At 48.4% G+C, this 19,840-nt stretch overlaps 1 protein-coding gene across 1 annotated transcript in view; it reads right to left on the reverse strand.

Annotated features, from left to right (window-relative positions):
* MMP17 (matrix metallopeptidase 17) overlaps positions 1 to 13,047 on the reverse strand; it is a 174,494-nt gene extending 161,447 nt beyond the window's left edge. Inside the window, exons 1-2 of the mRNA XM_075013048.1 lie at positions 12,988 to 13,047; positions 7,562 to 8,149 (exon numbers count right to left, since the gene is read on the reverse strand). Of these exons, the coding sequence (XP_074869149.1) occupies positions 7,562 to 8,149; positions 12,988 to 13,047 (648 nt within the window). The remainder of the gene's footprint in view (positions 1 to 7,561; positions 8,150 to 12,987) is intronic.
* Between the last annotated feature and the right edge of the window lie 6,793 nt (positions 13,048 to 19,840).

A 19,840-nucleotide genomic window follows, 5' to 3' on the forward strand; every position in this document is an offset into this window, starting at 1 on the left:
AATAAGCCCAAATCCCTCAGCGTCTCATCAAATCTCTTAATTCTCTGACCCAGAAATCAGAGACAATCCTCATAAAACTCTGAAACAGAGATCACACACACATGCACAGGAAGCGTTTCTGAAACTCCCAGATCTACCCATTTAGGCTGCTTCTGCACATGCCTACGCCTGTCAGGAGGTGGCATGGTAATGAAGCAATTTAAATCAGACTAATGAGGCACTAACCTGCATATTCAGTGCCTTATTAGCATAATGGCAGCCACACGAATTTCAAAGTGCAGACTTTGAGTTGCAGATTGACAGTGTAAATGGGGGCAGCTTTGAAATAAGCGCCCCACTCTGACATTCACTTACTCCCAAAAACTAGATTGGAGTAAGGTTATGTTGAACTGCGGCACTTATTTCAAAGCTTCCCCCATTTACACTGTCAATCTGCAACTCAAAGTCTGCACTTCGAAACTCATGTGGCCACCATTATGCTAATGAGGCACTGAGTATGCATGTTAGCACCTCATTAGCCTTCTTCGAATTGCTTCATTACCATGCCATCTCCAATGGGAGGTGGCGTGTGTAGAAGCAGCCTTTAAGTGGTTTAGATTAAAGAAAGCATTTGCAGGAAAACTGTAACTGTCAGGTCTTAGGTCATTTTCTGATCTTCCAAATCCCCCACTTCCAAGAACAGTTCTACTTTAAAGAGTGATCTTTCAAACACAAATGTGCCCGATGTTTGTTTGTTTGTTTTTTTACAAGTAAGAGTTTTGTTTCTAATGCCAACCCTGTGAAGTCAACCAGGAGTCTGAAAAAGAAAATCTGGATGCTTTCCACTTCCTGCAGCATCACCAGAAACAAAGACTTTACCAGCCAAAACACATCTCCCATGAAAGCTTTACAACCCCAGTCCCTGCTGTAAATGTGAAAGAGACTGGAAATAAATGAGGTATCTTGTTGATGGTACTCTCTCTCTCATGTAGCCTAACTCATAATACCTCTGCAGGCCAACCAAGATTTCAGTTACAGCCATGCAACTCCATTTTTACAGCTCCACCCTCACTCACATCTGTGCCAAATTCACACCTGTTAAAGGTGTGGCAGAGGTAATTAACTGTAAATAAGTTATTAGTACTGTAGAGGACGTGCTAAGTGGTACAGGAGGCTCTCTGAGCTGGGCTGGTTCTGGAAGATCCACCTGACTATAGGGGATGGAGATGCACTGAGTCAGAAGGTGCTGTGTGTTACAGACTCACTTTCCACATTAAATTACAGTTTAATGAGTGCCAATGACAAGGAGCTGTAGGAGGCCAGATAACTGTCTAATTAAAAGAACAACAGACATGGATACGGCAGCTTCCCAAAGCACATTAGGAAAAGTGAACACACCTGTACAGACAGCCCTGCTGAAGCACAGCATCCAAGTAACACAGGGCAGAGAAGGAAAACCAGGGCAAAACACACCTCTTGTTAAAAGGGATTGAGGATTATGCACACTGGGAGCAGGACACTGGCTGGCGAGGGCTTTTCCAAAAGTCTCCTCTGACTGAACACCCAAGCCTGAGTGAGAATGCACACACGCACACACAAAAGGCATTCCATTTATCCCCACTGGGGAACACTGAAGGGATTTTAAACCTGTGACTCCAAGGCACCGGGGATAGATTCAGAGGCAATGGGTAAGGCGGTCTCAGTTACACATGCAGGAGCAGGATTAGAGTGACAGAATTTACAATCCAAAGGGACAAAGCAAAGCCCTAGTTTATATCACCATCTGATGGGAAGAATCAAGTGGGGTTTATTTTAACTGACACCTTCTGTTTCCGCTTTTCCAACCACACCTGTCTCCTTCTGCCACGCCATGCCATAGTTACATTCTCCCAACTCCCTAAGGCATGGCTGGCCAAGGCAGCATTTACATCACTTTGCACAGTCTCCTGATTTGACCCTTGGTGCTTCACATTCAATGCTTGAGACCAAATATAAGCCGTGTCTACACGTGCACGCTACTTCGAAGTAGCAGCACTAACTTCGAAATAGCGCCCGTCATGGCTACACGCGTCGGGCGCTATTTCGAAGTTAACTTCGACGTTAGGCGGCGAGACGTTGAAGTCGCTAACCCCATGAGGGGATAGGAATAGCGCCCTACTTCGACGTTCAACGTTCAACGTCGAAGTAGGGACCGTGTAGTCATTGCGCGTCCCGCAACTTCGAAATAGTGGGGTCCGCCATGGCGGCCCTCAGCTGAGGGGTTGAGAGACGCTCTCTCTCCAGCCCCTGCAGGGCTCTATGGTCACCGTGGGCAGCAGCCCTTAGCCCAGGGCTTCTGGCTGCTGCTGCGGCAGCTGGGGATCCATGCTGCAGGCACAGGGTCTGCAACCAGTTGTCGGCTCTGTGGATCTTGTGTTGTTTAGTGCAACTGTGTCTGGGAGGGGCCCTTTAAGGGAGCGGCTTGCTGTTGAGTCCGCCCTGTGACCTTGTCTGCAGCTGTGCCTGGCACCCTTATTTCGATGTGTGCTACTTTGGCGTGTAGACGTTCCCTCGCAGCGCCTATTTTGATGTGGTGCTGCACAACGTCGAAGTTGAACATTGACGTTGCCAGCCCTGGAGGACGTGTAGACGTTACTCATCGAAATAGCCTATTTCGATGTAGGTTTCACGTGTAGACGTAGCCATAAAGAACAGAGAGAGACAGCTCGGGGAGAGGGGTGAGTCTTACTTAATGCCCATCAAGATCCGTGCACTGGCTTGGAACCATTGTTAAAAGCAGAATCTCATTACATCAAGTAATTTAGCTTAACTACTGCGAGTAATTCAAACGGCTGGGTCCACAATAGTGACTGAGCACAGGGCTAAATTGCATGACAGTATCTGTCAGCAGACTGTCTCAGATTTAAAAAGGAAGTACTGTAGCCATTCTAAGCATGCGGAGTGTTAATATCAGATTAAATGTTTTCACAGGAATCGGCCTGCTGGAAAACTCCCAGCCAACCCTTTGTCAAGCTGATGTAGTCTGCAACCTTGGCATCAAGACCTACCTTAAAATGTAGCCAGTGCTTTGTTCTTACACTGAATCCAAATGCTCTTGGAAGAAACACTTGGAATGGCCAATACGCCTGGTCCAAGAGAAGCAGAAAGTACAATGAGGCCAAGCAAGACTCTTTCCCAATATGCTGTATTATTACTTTGATTCTCCCAAAGGTTTTGCCCTGGAAGATTTGTCTGTTCCAGACATAGCCCAAACTTGCACGTTCTTTCCCACTAGCAGTGCCAGGAGGAGGAAGACTTCTTCCACTACGAACTATAAGCTAGTTCAGTAATCGGGCGGATTTTGGTTTTTGTTTTCTTTAATGACTCACCAGCTCATGCTTTTGGGCCATAAAACAAAAGTGCAAGGGAGACCTCTAACCGGCCTTTAAATGCAGCAGCCTGGTAAAACGTATATCTGCCAAGAGAGGTAGCAGGGATGGAGGGAGAGGCTTGGCAAAAGAAAGGAACGACTGATGTCTGACAGCGACAGGATGTTGCTGTGAGATATGCCTAAACAGATCTGAAATCAGACCGGTCCTTTCGGAGACAAAGAGCCAGCCCTTTTCCCATACACTCCAATGCAGATTTTGCTTTGAAAGCAGCACCGGGGGACGTGCCACACAGATTGTTAATTTGCACAGTCCCCATAAGAACTTCCCCTCCCTCCCCTATGCTTTCTTTGGTTGAGAAACGTGCGCGCCCATTGGAGTCCTGCTGGCTGGAAGAGCTCTCTGCAGCCTGCTCCCTACACAAGTGCACCCTTGTCATTCAGCTGGGAAGCAGGAACAAAGGCAGTAGGAGTCCTGCCTGCCATGGTAACAAAGGAACTCTTGGAGTGGGGGTGGGGAGGGGAGAGGAGGAGGTGGACCCTTAGTCCCCGGCCTCAGTTAATGAATGCAAATGGCTCCATTTCCCCTGGAACAAATTCCTTGGAAATAACACAGGATGACACCGATTATACAGCAAAGAGAGAAAACGCTTTCCATGGACAAGGCAGACCAGCCAGCATAAGACAGCTGCAAAGCAGGACATCTGACAGAATGGATGGCCCCCCGGGACACAACTGTACCTTGTGGGAGCAGAGAGTCTCTGCCAACCTAACAGCGCTGCTGGAACTCTTGCTCCTTGTGTTGCCCTGTAGTAAGTGCCTGATACACACACCAGTGACAGCAGTGTGACTGCTGCAGCCCCCCACCGCCACATTGGATACTGCAAACCATGATCTGTTTGGACACCCACACAGTTCAAAGACACTCGTGTTTTGCCCTACACGTAACTGGATAACAAATCTGTCCCAGCAGGGAGCTTCCAGCATCCACAGCACATCGTAACACAGGCCAGATGCCACATGCTACCTTGCTTTTAACAGCAAGCGCTGAATTGCTAAAACAACAGGCTCTCCAGTATGTCTCCAGGTCAACTTCTTTAATACAAAGAAACAGCAAGAAGTCCTGTGGCACCTTATAGACTAACAGATATTTTGGAGCATAACCTTTCGTGGGCAAAGACCTGCTTCATGAGACTAACACAGCTACCTCTCTGATACTTTAATATACAGTTTACCAAGCTGGCTTCCACAGCAATCAAGGTCTGGAGACAGCTCTCTCTTAGGGGCTGATTCAAATCTTAGTGCCCACTTTACTACTGACATACATTAATGTTTGTTGCAGGCATGATTCCAGAGGCTTGCCAGTCAAATGACCACAGAGCTAGGAATTAAATATATACCTGTGCTTTACACACTCCATCAGATGCACTTATTTTCAAAGGGGAGATCAAAATAATCAAATTTCAGAAACCATCTCTTCACACTGAAGGACAATTTCGGTTCCCTATTCAGTCCTCCCTCTGCAAGATTAGCTAACAGGGAATAAGAAGAGTAAATCTGTAGCAACCAAGCTAGATTCATGCATAGGGTAGGATATTCCAGAGGTATACATCATCAGAGATCACATTGCTGTGGGCTGTACTCTAGCAAGCTCTGCCCTGGAATTCTACACTCTTCAGTTTTGCCAAAGTTTAACCTGGCCCTGTATGTCTGTTTTGTATAGCAATGCTGGACTCAGCTTCACAATTTGGTCCCATTGTCTTTATCAGCCTGGAAAAGCCTTTGTAGCTACTATTTGCTGAGGAGGGAAAAATCAATTCAAACGTAACACCTCTCTTGACACAGGCTCTTATTTGCTTCACAGAGTTGCTGGGGGACGGAAATTTGCTAAAGGTTAGCGGAGCTCTCCACTGCCATGGTTTCAAATATTCCTCGTTTTCCAACATTTGGATGAAATGCCTCACAACCCTTAATTTCTTATTTTCTGCATAGAGTGGATGTCAGATAAATCTTCTTAAAATGTCCACTTCAAATCGAGGGATTTTCCTGACAACCCCCGGCAGAACTGCCTTCTCTTCACTGCTGATTAATGGGAATAAACAAAAGCCATCTTTATACTCAGACTTCTGCTTAAATTAACTCAGCGATGTCAAAAGAAAGGGGATTGATCTGTCACACTTGCACGATGGCCACGGGAGGGGAGAAGTCAGAGAAAGAGATAGAGAGAGAGAGAGAGAAACCCATTTTAAATCCAGTGCATATTTCCTTGCTTAAATGAGGATTGTTTTTAAAAAGGGGAGTACCCAGTGGTTTGTCCCATGAGACATCTTTCACATCTACGCTCCCCGGGTCTGGGAGGATCCCACCACTCACTCCCACAAAGCAATCTGAATGTCACAGACACTGGCTTGGAGCATCAGTGCGTGCATCGTGATGGGTCAGAGACACTCTCCTTCAAGAACAGTGAATTTCTACTTATGTACAGGGCATTTGAGCTCCTGAATGCATTTGGTAGCTGGCTTTCAATCCAAGATCAGCTGCAAACAAGTAAACCTCCTAGAGGTTTAAACACTGCCACAGTAAGTATTAAACCATGTTAAATGTAGCACAACGTTAACCCCATTAGAGCTCCATCTGGTACTTTCAACAGCAGGGGGAAAAATATGAAGTTGACTAGTTTATAGAATTGGTTTGACTCTGCTCTCCTGGGACACAGCATCTCTACCTCTCTACCATGTACGTTAGTCGTGCAGTTCAGCTTTCGCATTTGGGCAGAGGTGACAGTTCATGCACAATGATTGTGCAGCAGCACTTTGCTTGCACACATGGTTTCAGTGGCTCCTGTCCTAGCAACCAATGTGAACCCAATCTCTGGATCACAAAACAGGTGCTCGGAAGTCACCACCGGAAACTCCTGGCTTGTGATTCCATCACAACTCTGGTTTTACAGCACATGAGTGATCATGAAGTTCCTGTACAGCGTTTTGTTTAAACCAGCCTTGTGAAATAACCATTGTGCTGAAAAACTCCCTTTTCCCCTCCTGGCAGCGATGCTTGGGGAGAGGCAGCATGTCCACAAGACAGTCACAGAAGTTCCCAATTCCACCATTTGCCTCCGAACCCTTCCTAAGTCCTAACTCTTCTAATGCCAACATGGAACCAATCCAGCCCCGCAGCTTTTCACATGCTTTGAGAGATGCCTTCTTTCACAGAGCCAAGGACAGCATCCTGCACATAAGCTTTTCTCTCTGCAAGGCTCCCCCTCTCTTACCTGGGTAATGTTAAGTTGCCATGGAAGTGCTAGCACAGAGATTTAGAAGGCACAGTTCTCAACCTGCCACTAACTGCTACAGAGTTCTCGGTTCATAGCCATACAGCTGAAACAGAACAAGTCCCTGGGGACAGATCATGGCACAAGAAGCACGGCTGCAAAAAACTAGCATGTTGGGATATATATCAACCAAATCCTCTGTTTGGACTGGATTTGCAGCAGGACCCATACGCAGTCTCTGCACATATTCAGCCCACTTAGGTTTTCTCCTCCTTGAAACACATATTTTCAATATTATTTATTGGCTAGAGACTTTTTTGGTGCTTATTTGTTTCCTTTTTAACATCTTTTAATCCCAAACCGGAACAGCTTCTCCTCTACGAGACGGAGAGCTGCCCCAACCTCCATCTTAGTGATACGCTGCTTTCAAAATGCCAGTCCGGCTAGTAATATTAACGGACAAATAAATGTGCTGAAAGGAGAAGCAGATGACTGATTTCGGCTTCCAGCAGCTGAGGGATGGGGGGAACGTTGAGCTTCCTTTGCAGCTCAGGAGGAGAGAGGGAGCAAAAGTGCTCCTCTGACCTGCTGCACGGGGATCGCCAACCCCAAAGTGAGCCCTTCTGGAGGACAAAGCAAGGCTGCTCCGCCAGCCCCCAGCGAAGCCCGGCTTGGGGAACAGAGCCCCCCACTACCACCACCAGGCTCCGCTCTCCGGGAACCAGCCCAAGCTCCCTGCTCCAAGGGGAGCTCCAGAGAACGAACCCACCTCGTCCACCAGCGGCTTTTTAACCCGGCCCCTCCAGGTCTAGGGCTCCATGAAGCCCCCCGCCGGGGCACCGCAGCCCCCGCTTTTCCGCCAGCCTTAGAGCCGGCCGGGCTTCCCCGGGGGGGAGGGGAGGGGCCCCCATGGCACCCGCCGCGCCGCCGGGGGTACAACTTACAACTCCCAGGCTCCGGTGGCGGGCGGCGGGGGTGGGAGCCGCGCAGGTGTCCTGCCAAGCCAGCCAGAGGGCGACGCTCAGCAGCATGGCCCGTGGAGCGCCGCTCCGCCGCATCCCTCCTCGGCCGCCGCCGCCGCCGCCGCCTGCCGCGCTCCGGCGCTCCGCGGGGGGCCAGAGGCGGCGCGCGGCATCCAGCCTCCCCCGTGGGCGGGCCCCTGCGCCAAGTCCCCCGCCGCCGCCGCCGCTCTGCTGCCCGCCGCCGGGGGCCGGGGCGGTGCTTCGGCTTCTCCCGCTGGAGCGGCTCCCCCCGGGAAGCGCCGCAGCAGCTCGCCCGCTCCCAGCGTCCGGCCGCCGCGCGGCGCAACCGGGCGGGAGGGGCGGGGCGGGACCCCCGCCACCTGCAACTTCCCTGCCCGCCCTGGGCCCTGGCGCCGCCCGTGTGACCCTCGGGCAGCTGCTTCCCTGGGCCGCGGCGCGCTCCCCCGCCAGGCGCCCCGAGTGAGCCCGAGCCCGAGCCCAGCCGGCCAGCAGCCGCTGCCCTGGGCTGCCTTGTGCCTGGGTCGCTGTCCCGCGGAGCGGGCCCCGACCCTGCCGGAGGGACGGAACAAGGCTGCGCTGCAGCGGCAGCGATGAGCACGTGGCCTTCCGCTGCTGCGTTGAGCTCTGGAGCTCCCTGGGTCAAGGCCCCGTGTGGGCAGCTGCGCCGACGAGCTGTGAGATCGCGGGGCAGCGCTGAGCTCCTCCTGGGGGCCACTCCGCCTTGGGCATCTCGGGGCTGCCCAGCAACACGGGCGCTGAGCGGTGGTTGTTCGGGGCGCGTGGCCCGCTGCCAATGGAGCAAAGCTTCCAGGTGCGTTAGGAAAGTGCCCCGTAAAACCCCTCTCGGGGGGCGGGGGCAGTGCCCCTGCCGAGGGGGAGAGCTGAAACGTGGCCCTTTGACCTCTGCAGGGTCCGAGCGCCGGTGATCCTGTCTTAAAGCCTCTGATAGTCCTACTTACAATGGCTTTAGTAATACAGAAATGAAGACACAGAGCTTTACTGGTTCCGTGGTGGCTCGTAGCATTAGCTGGGCTTTTGTCCAGCCACAAGCTCCTGGCTGCGTGAGGGAAGAGGAGAGGGGCTGGAAGGGACCTCAGGAGGTCATCTAGTCCAGCCCCCTGCTTCAAGCAGGAGGACCCCCACTAAGTCATCCCAGCCAGGACCTTGTCAAGCCAGGACTTAAAAACCTCAAGGGATGGAGAATCCACCACCTCTCTAGTCAACGCATTCCAATGCTTCACCACCCGCCTGGTGAAGTAGTTTTTCCTAATATCTAACCTACACCTCTCCCTCTTCAACTTCAGACCATTACTCCTTGTTCTGCCACCTGACACCACTGAGAACAGTTTCTCACCCTCCTCTTTAGAGCTCCCCTTCAGGAAGTTGAAGGCTGCTATTAAATCGCCTCTAAGTCTTCTCTTCTGTAAACTAAACAAGCCCAAATCCCTCAGCCTCTCCTCATAAGTCTTGTGCTCCAGACCCTTAATCATTTTTGTTTCCCTTCGCTGAACCTGCTCCAGCAAATCCACATCCTTTTTATACTGGGGGGCCCAAAACTGGACACAATATTCCAAATGTGGCCTCACCAGTGCCGAATAAAGAGAAATAATTACTTTGCTAGACCTGCTTGCAAATGCTCCTAATGCAACTCCCCTTGCATGCTGATGAAAATCATTTCCTGTGCCACCCAGTGCTGAATGTTTTCCTGTCTCGATCTCTAGCTGTCTACCTCTAAATCAAGAGAGAGACAACCAGAGATCAAGATAGGAAAACATTCAGTGCTGGGTAGGCATGCTCTTATTTTTACATCACGTACAGCACCAATCATGGAGTTTTCTTAGTAAATGAGGAGTTTCCTTGTCACCTGCCCAGTAAAAGCAACAGTAATCCAGAGGTAAGGGCACTGAGCAGCCTATCAGGCTACCAACATCCCATCCCTGGCTCTGCCACTGGCCTGATGGGTGACCTTGGGCAAGTCATAGCACTGCCCTGTGCCTCAGTTTCCCCTCAGTGAAAAGGAGGAGAGTGGTGCTGACTTCCCTTTGGAATCCACATCTGAAAAGATTCATTGACAAGAAGAAAGAGCTTGCTACAAAGGAAAGATCAGTGCAGTACTTTCAGATGACCCAGTGGTTCATTTCCACATAGGCCTGTGCTGGGCATGCGGATGTGGAAACAAAAGACAGGATTTGACTCTCCCAAAGGGAGAATAACTTAAATGAGAACATGGGGTGGTCTCTCACTTATATGTAACAGCTTCTGCGAGACAAAGTGCACCACCTGTGTTTTTACTGCACACACACATTTCAATAATTTAAATTCTTGCAGGGCAGGAGATATTTTGCTCCAGGCAAAACTCTTAACAGGTCTTTTCAGCATCACTTCTACCCAGGATCCACTTTCCACTCGTCAGTATCAGGGCCATGTATGCTGACAACTCGCAGACAATGAACTGCTGAGTGTTGCTCCAGGCCTGTTCCGATCTGCCCTCCTTTAACGAGAGGAACAGTTACAAAACCATAAGGTGCCCCAAATACACAGCCTGAGCCGAAGCCTGCTGATGTAGATGGAAATCTTCCTGCCCACTGGAGCAGTCTCTGTGTGCTTTTCCATCCATTTTCATTTCCCATCGAAGGATGTAGACCGTGAAGCTAGGGCACCAGGGTCATAGCCAAAGCACTTTTAAGCAAGTAATAGCACCTCATTTTTTGGTTCCTCTCCCTGTTGAACAGCTCAGGGTGCAGGCATCACTGCTGGCTGATGGGCTTGCTTGGCTTGGGTGATATGTCAGTTCTTGGCTAGAGGATGAGCACAGCTCCCACCGTCTCCATCTCCTGGGCCCTCATCACGTATCGTCTACCCATTTGGTTCTCGCTCCTGCTGTTGAAGCCAATGGCAGCTGGAAATCCACTTCTCTGCTGTGGACTTCCCAAGGACTACACCTTTGCTCTCCTACTTACTCTGTGTGCACTGGGAGGGAGGGGCGTGGGGACTTCAGCTGACGTGACAGAAAGGGGCACTAAATAAAAGGACAAAGTATCTGCTCCTCTTCCATTGAAATCACCAGAAGCATTTCCATGGATGGTAAAATGATCCATCCCACAGACTCCAGCTACCTACCTTAGCAGAAAGCAGACTCCCATGTGCAGATTTAGGCTGCATCAGTAATCATCAAACAACCATGAAAGATGCTTTGTCACATATACTGACTGTCTCAGACTAGCTCAGTGCACTGGGCTTCAAGGCCTCTGCATCTCTAAAGTCAGTTTTTAATTCCTGACACAGGGATCAGTTACTAGGTCTGAACGCAAAGATCCCAGAGAGCTGCAATTTGTAGTGGTTTCAACATGCACTGCACCTGGGTCCAGCCTCTGAACTCTGCACCCCCCGCTAGAGAGTAGCGGAGGCTGGTGTGCAAGTCCATCCCAGATTGGCTTCGTTTTTGTTGTGACAAATGGATTGTCCCAGTAAATAGTAGCAGGATTTTACAGTTTCTGCCATGCATTTTCCCTGGGAGCCTCCCTTACTTTTACTAGGATAGACGGCACTGTGTGCGCTGAGATCTCCAGATTTTGCTGGTTCAGGATGGAGTGGTTTTGGAACAAAACAAAACATCAAAATGCTCCCTGCTATGCATAGAGAGCACTTAATTCGTCACAGAAATGCAGCCACTTCTGGTGGAGAAGTCCAGCAGCTTGCTGCCAGGACCAGTGCAGTGGTGGAGAGGAGAGAGGGAATCTTGATAAGAATATGCTGGGGGTATTTAATTTCCATGCCAGTTTTACTGACTCTGGTGTACTAGCATCCTGCCCCACTCCCTGGGACTGCTCAGTGAAGTCAATGGAGCTATGCTGATCTACTTTAGCTGCCAATCTAGCCTACTATATCTACCTCAGAAGGGTGCAGGACTGAGCTGACCCTGGTGGGATTTGGACCCATGGTTGCCAAGAGCTGAGGAGTTTCACCCAGAGTTTGAACTGACACTCCTATCTCAAGGGCTTTTCTTGCTAAAACAAAGTCCCAAGCCTCAGTCCTCAAAGCTAACAGCAAAAATACCATTAGCTTCAATGGCTTGCTAAATAAAGACAAATCTATGGTGCTTTAGGTTGTAGCCTGTTCTGTATTCTAATGTCTCCATTCCATAGTCCTCTAATTATTATTTTGGAAACTTGCCTAAACTCTCTTTACTGTTTTGTGGTTCTCACTTTAGCACTCTCTCTTTCAGCACCATCTCATTTTTATCAGGTACCACGTCTCTTCCTTTTTTTGTTCTCTTTGAATCAATATTTCCTCCTCTTCCTCCTCTCTCCTTCTTCTCCATTTCTTTCCTTCCCTTTTGCCTTCTGAGGCCCTTCTCCTCTCTCATCTGTCCTTTCCCACTGATCTCTGGGGATAGCTATCAGAGAGATAGCCGTGTTAGTCTGTATTTTTGAGAAGAACAAGAAGTCCTGTGGCACCTTATAAACTAACAGATATTTTGGAGCATAAGCTTGTGTGGGCAAAGATCCACTTCATCAGATGCATGAGTGGGGGTGGGCATTCCAGAGGGGTATTTAAAGAGTGGGGTCCCAGTAAAAGGGAGGGTCAGAGCTGACAAAGTCTACTCAGCAAGGTGGAAATGGCCCATTATCAGAAGTATATATCAAAAGAGGGAAAAACAAGTCAGATCAGATAGGGGGATGTGGCTCATTGTCAGAGTCTAATGGGGAGATGTTAATATCCAGGGTAGAGAAGCTGCTTTTGGGGATAGCTGTGTTTCTCACAATAATTGTGGCATTGGGCATGAGGCTAGAAAGCGTATTGTTTGCTTGGATCCAGAAGTTACAACTCCATGAGTCAAAAAGCCATCTAAGAACCCCCTTCCAGACCCTTCTCTGCTTTCACATTACCCAAGCCGTACCTTGGGTGTTCACTGATGGTTTGATATTGTAAGGAATGTGCTAGCAGGAGCTCAATGCTGCTGAAGGATTGGAGTAATGTATCTTTTGGAGATCATTTGCATGAAAATACAAAGACCTTAATACCTACTCCTCACAGATACAGACCCAGGTTCAGGAAAAGGTCTAAAATGACAGCATGAGGGCTAGAGATGACCTAACCAAACCACAAGGTACAGGGTGATGGGTGGTATCTAAGCAGCATCAGAAGTTGGTAACCTGACAATGTCAGAGGGTGGTAACCTGATACATCAGCAGTGAGGTGTGCTTTGTTTGTACCTGTATATAACGTGATGTCTGGGGGGGACCGTCGTTGTCTGACCTAAGGGGACAGTGGACTTTCCACTGTGTGTGTCAGTCCATTGCAGCAGGTGCGTATGTACAGGGTGTCAGTACAGTAGACTGTACCTAACATCTCTTATTTGTACCTTGCTTGACAATAAATCCTACCTGGTTGCTTTTGATCCTTACGTGGTCTGTGGCTTTTGGGAAGCTTTGGCTGCGGTCCATGGGCCCGCTTCACTGAACACACACACATGCACTCACTTACACACAGAAGCAGCCTTCTGGTTATCATCAATGGAGCCAAAGACCTATGAGGACACAATGGCAGTAAATCTGCCGAACTACAAAAATCAATCATTTAGGATCTAAAACTTACAGTGAAATCTGGGGGGGAAATTGTTTTGGGAGAAAAGGTGAAAAAATATCAGTTTAATTTTGAAACAAACCAACCTCTTTTTCAGTTTGGCCCCAACCTTAAAAATGAGTAACTCAATAAGCTCAAAACATGAGCAGATTCATAAACATTGGTGGTAAGTAATGGATCTCTCTCTCTCTCTCCTCCCCCGCCCCCACCTTTCCAGAGGTGTTCAGAAGATATGCACTATAGGAACAGATGGATTGCATGGATCTGTCACTTTAAAAGGATAGCAGTAAAGTTAAAAAATATGAAGATTACACTTAGAACAAGCAAAATTGTGGGTTTTCTTCCTATATTTATCTTTCCGTAAACAAAATATCTAGGCTTTATATATTCTGCCCATATGAGCTGCTAGGAATGACTTTCCTGCCATTCATAACTTTTCTTTTTTAAACAATTTCATTCAGCGAGACAGATGTCAGCTTTTTAAGTGCCGTTTGTAATATGTATTCTTATTCTTCATTTGTTGCAAACAAATGGCTCAATTAAAACAACATTTGCAGGCATTTATCCAAAACATTTGCTTTTCACAATAACAACAACAACAAAAATAAAGATAACCATAATCAAATGAAGTATGAAATAATGGATATGACAGGCATGGAAAATAGCTCTTCATGATGGTGCCAATAGGATAGAATCTCATTTAGCACAAAACTTGCATGCAAAGCAACAAGCACTAGTAAAACTGACTTGCAAGTTAGCACATGCCTGAACTAGTTGGCACTCTTGGTAGTTGGAAACTGGAAACATATTTGTTTTCTTTACATGTGCAATCAAATTCAAAACCACATACTTAAAATATTTGCATCTTTGTGCACTCCATCCATTTTAAATGTTCTAATTATCTTCCAACTAGCTAAGCAAAATGCATATTTTCCTCTCAGTGTATTCAGAGTATTCAACAACATTCAGACAATTTAATTGCCCAATTACTCTGCTGTGTGGGAAATACTCTGCTTTAAAAATAGAAAGTGTCTTGTCAATAGATGCTCTACAACTTCTTCTGCTTCAGTGCATTTCTGAGGACTCTGGGGCTATGTCTACACTACAGAGTTATTTTGAAATAGATGTCATTTTGAAATAACTTTGCTAGCCATCTAGACTACACACATGCTATTTTGAAATAAAATCAAAATAGTGGGTGCACTATTTCAAAATTGATAAACTTCAGTACAGAAGGAATAATGTCTATTTCAAAATCGCTGTTTTGAATTAGGTGCTAATTAGACCCAGAATAGCACCATTTCCAAATAAGCCATAATGGGCTCCCATGGCACTATTTCAGAATAGTGCTAGGTGTCCAGAAATGCGATTTTGAAATAGATGGGTGTTATTCTGAAATGCACGTTGGCTATGTCTACACTTTCAAAAGAGGAATGCAAATGAGGAAAATCAAAAATACAAACGAGGCACTGATGCACATATCTCATGCTTCATTTGCATAATCTCTTTTCAGAAGAGATTGTTTCAAAAGGAAAAAAGCAGTGTAGCTGGGGCTTTTTGAAAAATAAATCCTGTCTTTGAAAATACCCTTATTCCTAATTTTTCAAAACAGCTGTTTTCAAATGATCTTATTTTGAAAGAGGGCTTCGGTGTATCCACAGCCTTGCATTTTGCCAGGTCTAGAAACATTCATTTTCTATCTTCTCACTTAGGAACATAGGAACTGTGATACCTGAACAAAGGGATGGTCCCATCTGGTGTCTTGACTCCCAAACTGACCAAAGCCAAGTGCTTTAATGGAAGATCAGAACTTTATGACCTAATTTGTAGTGTTCCACTTTTGTCATTTGACTTTAGGATTGAAGGCTAGGCCTGACCAGGGTGGCTAGACCTATTTGTACTAAATAAACTGCAATGCAACGCTTAAAGCACCCAAGACGAGAAGCAGGCAGCTGTTTGCATGGAGCAGGTGCCTTTTTAAAGTAAGTTTCAGTGTGTTAGGGAAGATGAGCATCAGTTATCTGTGAGCTTAACTCTTGTTAATAAATGTGTTTTCCTTCCATACTTCCACTGAGGACATGTTGCTCAGACATATGACAATGCAGAACCAGTGACAGGTTTATAAGATGCTAGGAAAAAGAAGCAAATCCAGATCCAAGGACTGGGCTGTGCTCTCACAGGAGATGGATCTCAGTTACATAACTTTAGCTATGTGACCAGCATACTTACATTTACTTACTGCTGTGTCTTCTCTGCTGTGTGTCAACTGGAGATGTTCTCCCTTTGACTCCCTTGCAATGGTCACCAAGCTGGAGTACCAGAATTAACGGGAGAGCAAACGACAGTCATTTTATCACATCTACGCTAGACATGCTAAATAATTCCCTGCTGGATCGATCACTGCCTTGCTCAGAAGACAAGCCACGTTGGCAACGAGAGCAGTTCCCACAGCTTGGCTGAGGCACAGTGTTATCAATGGAGTGTTAGCCCAACACAGTCTTTCAGGGGTTTACACTCTGAATTTGCTCAGTCAGTTCATTCAGCTTCATGGTTACTCAAAAAGCCCCACTGCACTGAAATAACAGGAGAAGAACAAACAGCAAAACTGTATCTTGCTAGGCAGTCCACAGTCGATTTGCAGTTCCAGTTTCCTGCTGTGGAGTGTCTAGTAAAGAGTGTCACTAAAAGCTGTGTAGTTTGTTGCAAAACACAAAATATTCTGCCCTTATTCTCCTTATAAAAAAACCCGACCACTAACAGACAAGAAGACAATGGGGCAACAGAGTCACCTGGCTAGAGGGGAGATAAGACTGGAGAAAGAGGGGTGGCTGCCAGAAATGATTCAGTCCAGGGTTGGCCAACCAGCCAGAGACTAAGAGCCAAACTAGCTCTGGATAAAGTGCAAAGAACCACGTATTATAGATATACAGAGAGAGAGAGAAAAATAAACATATAATATGTGGCTCAATGCCCTCCACCTCTGCCAGAGCCAGGCACCCCCAGCCTCAGCCCCACTGTAACCCAATGCCAAAGACTCACCAGAGCCACTGCCGCCGCCATGCGCTTCTGCCCCCAGGCACTGGGGCACGTGCACAGAGTGGTGGTAAGCACTCCCAGTGCACGGCTCTGAGCAGGAGCCACATTTCATTGCTCAAAGAGCCGTATGTGGCTCAAGAGCCCTGAGTTGGCCACTACTGAGCAAGTCTGTTGCGTCACTAGGAGGGTTTTAATTGTCTCATCATTTATAAAAGTAGCCAGGTACAAAAGGAGGGTCTGCCACTGGGACAGAATTTGTGCAGGTCTAATGCTGTGCAGCTAGGACAGGCTGAGTTCTGGCACCTCATATGTAAAGCGGAGGCTGATTGGAGCGATGCTGACAGGTCTTGGTTGGTCAGGTGGCAAGAGAGTGAGCTGTGCATAGGGCTGAGAAGGATCCTGCTGGATAAAGAAGAAACATGCTGCAATTACAGGAGTTCTCTGCCAAGGCTGTTTGGCACTTTGGATCTCCCCAGGGAGGGCGCAGCTGGGTCCAGAGAGCAGGGTGTGGGAGCAGCTGGCTAAGCCAGCCTCTGGAGCACAGAGAGGGACTGCAGCCCACTGGGGCCCACAAAGCAGGTGGAGTTCAGCGTAATGCCAACAGACCTGCGTTGCCAGCCCTAGGGGTAGAACCTGGGAGTAGAGGGTCTGAAGCCCTGCACTCTACCACATGAGCTAAAGAGCAGCTGGCTCTCAGCTGAGGCTGTAGAGCAGAGACTTCACTCACTCCAAATGAGGTCTCATGTAGTACCCAGAGGCACTGAGACCTTGTCTGGGGTGAGTGAAGTCTCTGGGTACTACATCAGGAAGAACGCAGGCTGGAAAAACCTGCTGCCAGATACATCTGGAGAGGGCCAGGGGTGTAACACGAGCCTCTGCCCATGCGCAATAAAGAGCTCTGCCTGGCCGTGTCTACACGTGCCCCAAACTTCGAAATTGCCATGCAAATGGCCATTTCAAAGTTTACTAATGAAGCGCTGAAATGCATATTCAGCGCTTCATTAGCATGCGGGCAGCAGCCGCGCTTCGAAATTGACGCTCCTTGCCGCCGCGCCGCGCGTCCAGACGGGGCTCCTTTTCGAAAGGACGCCGCCTACTTCGACGTCCCCTTATTCCCTTGAGCTCATTATTATTCTCGAGCTGTGTCTACACGTGCACGCTACTTCGAAGTAGCGGCACTAACTTCGAAATAGCACCCGTCGCAGCTACACACGTCGGGCGCTATTTCGAAGTTAACTTCGACGTTAGGCGGCGAGACGTTGAAGTCGCTAACCTCATGAGGGGATAGGAATAGCGCCCTACTTCGACGTTCAACGTCGAAGTAGGGACCGTGTAGACGATCCGCGTCCCGCAACGTCGAAATTGCCGGGTCCTCCATGGCGGCCATCAGCTGGGGGGTTGAGAGATGCTCTCTCTCCAGCCCCTGCGGGGCTCTATGGTCACCGTGGGCAGCAGCCCTTAGCCCAGGGCTTCTGGCTGCTGCTGAGGCAGCTGGGGATCCATGCTGCAGGCACAGGGTCTGCAACCAGTTGTCGGCTGTGTGGATCTTGTGTTGTTTAGTGCAACTGTGTCTGGGAGGGGCCCTTTAAGGGAGCGGCTTGCTGTTGAGTCCACCCTGTGACCCTGTCTGCAGCTGTGCCTGGCACCCTTATTTCGATGTGTGCTACTTTGGCGTGTAGACTTTCGCTCGCAGCGCCTATTTCGATGTGGTGCCACGCAACGTCGAAGTTGAACATCGACGTTGCCAGCCCTGGAGGACGTGTGGACGTTATTCATCGAAATAGCCTATTTCGATGTTGCTACATCGAAATAAGCTATTTCGATGTTGGCTTCACGTGTAGACGTAGCCTCTATGAGCTCATGGGAATAAGGGGACTTCAAAGTAGGCGGCATCCTTTCGAAAAGGAGCCCTGTCTGGACGAGCCGTGCGGCGGCAAGGAGCGCCAATTTTGAAGCGCGGCTGCCGCCCTCATGCTAATGAAGCACTGAATATGCATTTCAGCGCTTCATTAGTAAACTTCGAAATGGTCATTTGCATGGCCATTTCGAAGTTTGGGGCACGTGTAGACGTAGCCCCTGAGTGTAACATCACTATCTGCTCATGAGCCAGGGCTCCAGGTATAAAGAATGGCCTGGAAAAGCAGAAGAGAAGAGCTGTCTTTTCCAGATGATCTCTGCCACAGGCACACCACATCTCTGCTCAATCAATAGCTCACAATCAGCAACCGGGCAGAAAGACTGACCATAATGACACATTCAAGTAAATATTTTCACAGCACAATCATCTCTTCACCATGCTCCTCTCTCCTTGATTCCTTTGCTTTGCAGAGCAACAGCATCACTAGACATGCCAGCTGCAAGCCTGCTTGGTCAGAGCAACAACAAGGAGCATAGAGGGTAATTAACCAGAGGTTGAATGTATTTATTTCCTGGTTTTTTAAAACAACCCTCCAGAATTTGATGGATTGTCCCCAGGGGAAGAAATTAATTTGCAACCATTTTTGTATAATTCAGTCTTTTGTAGCTCAGGGATATAACACAACCTTAGACCTGCTGGTGTGGTACTTTAATAAGGGTTTGTCTGTCAGTCCAGAGGACAAAAAATGATATGCCTGGCATAGAAAGACAGCAGCCAAGCCACTTGCTGCCCTGTTCTGGGCCACATTGTAATGCTGACTACCATTTTAGCTGCTCCTCATGCCTGCAGGGACTTGCCAGCCCCCCTCTGGCCCCCGCTTCCCTCCAGCTGCCTGCAAAAACCTCTGCTCTGGGGGGCGGGGCAGGGACACCTCTGCTCTGTGTGTTTCTGGGGTGGGGGCCCCCCTACTCTGTGTGTGTTGGAGGCAGGGGCCCCTCTGCTTGTGTGTCGGGGGTGGGGGCCCTTCTGCTCTCTTTGGGTTGAGGGCAGGGGCCCCTCTGCTTCTTTTGTGTTGGAGGCGGGGGCACCTCTGCTTGTGTGTGTCTGGGATGGGGGTGCCTCTGCTCTGGAATGACTGAATAAAGCTCAGAGAGGCATGCTGCCCCTTGAGGTGCACTAGAACAGTCCTTGGCTTCAGCACCTCCTGGTTCTGATCTTGGAGCAACCAGCAAACTTGTTCACCTCAGGGAGCTCACCTGAATGGGACACATGGGAAAGCTTCACATCCACCACAAAGTGGCACCACACCCCTGACTTCCAGCTGGTGGTGAATCCCAGCCAGCACTGTAACACAGGTGGGAATATTAGTTGTCTGGAACATGGTATAGAACACACCTTGCTCACAAGGTGCTAACACTCTCCTTTGAATATGCATAGGGTATCACACTGCAGCCTCAAACTACCTCCAGAAATGGACATTTGGGGCAAGATACCACCTAACAGCCTCAGTGATCTCGGGTTTCACTTTGCCATAAACATGATGGTTTATCTGATGGGGCCATAACATCGTGGCACCACATCAGATTTAAAAAAAACGCTGTTAACTAGCTCAGCTAAAATCTGGAAATGCAGATGCAACCCCCCCCATCTGTATCTGTCTGGAATTGTTCAGACGCCCACACTTACTTAGCTCAAGCTAATGTCTTACAGAATATGACCCCTGTAGGCTTCTTGCATTACTGCTAAAATGGAATAAAACA

The sequence above is a fragment of the Carettochelys insculpta genome, chromosome 18, assembly GCF_033958435.1.
Source record: "Carettochelys insculpta isolate YL-2023 chromosome 18, ASM3395843v1, whole genome shotgun sequence".
Classification (NCBI taxonomy): Eukaryota; Metazoa; Chordata; order Testudines; family Carettochelyidae; genus Carettochelys; species Carettochelys insculpta.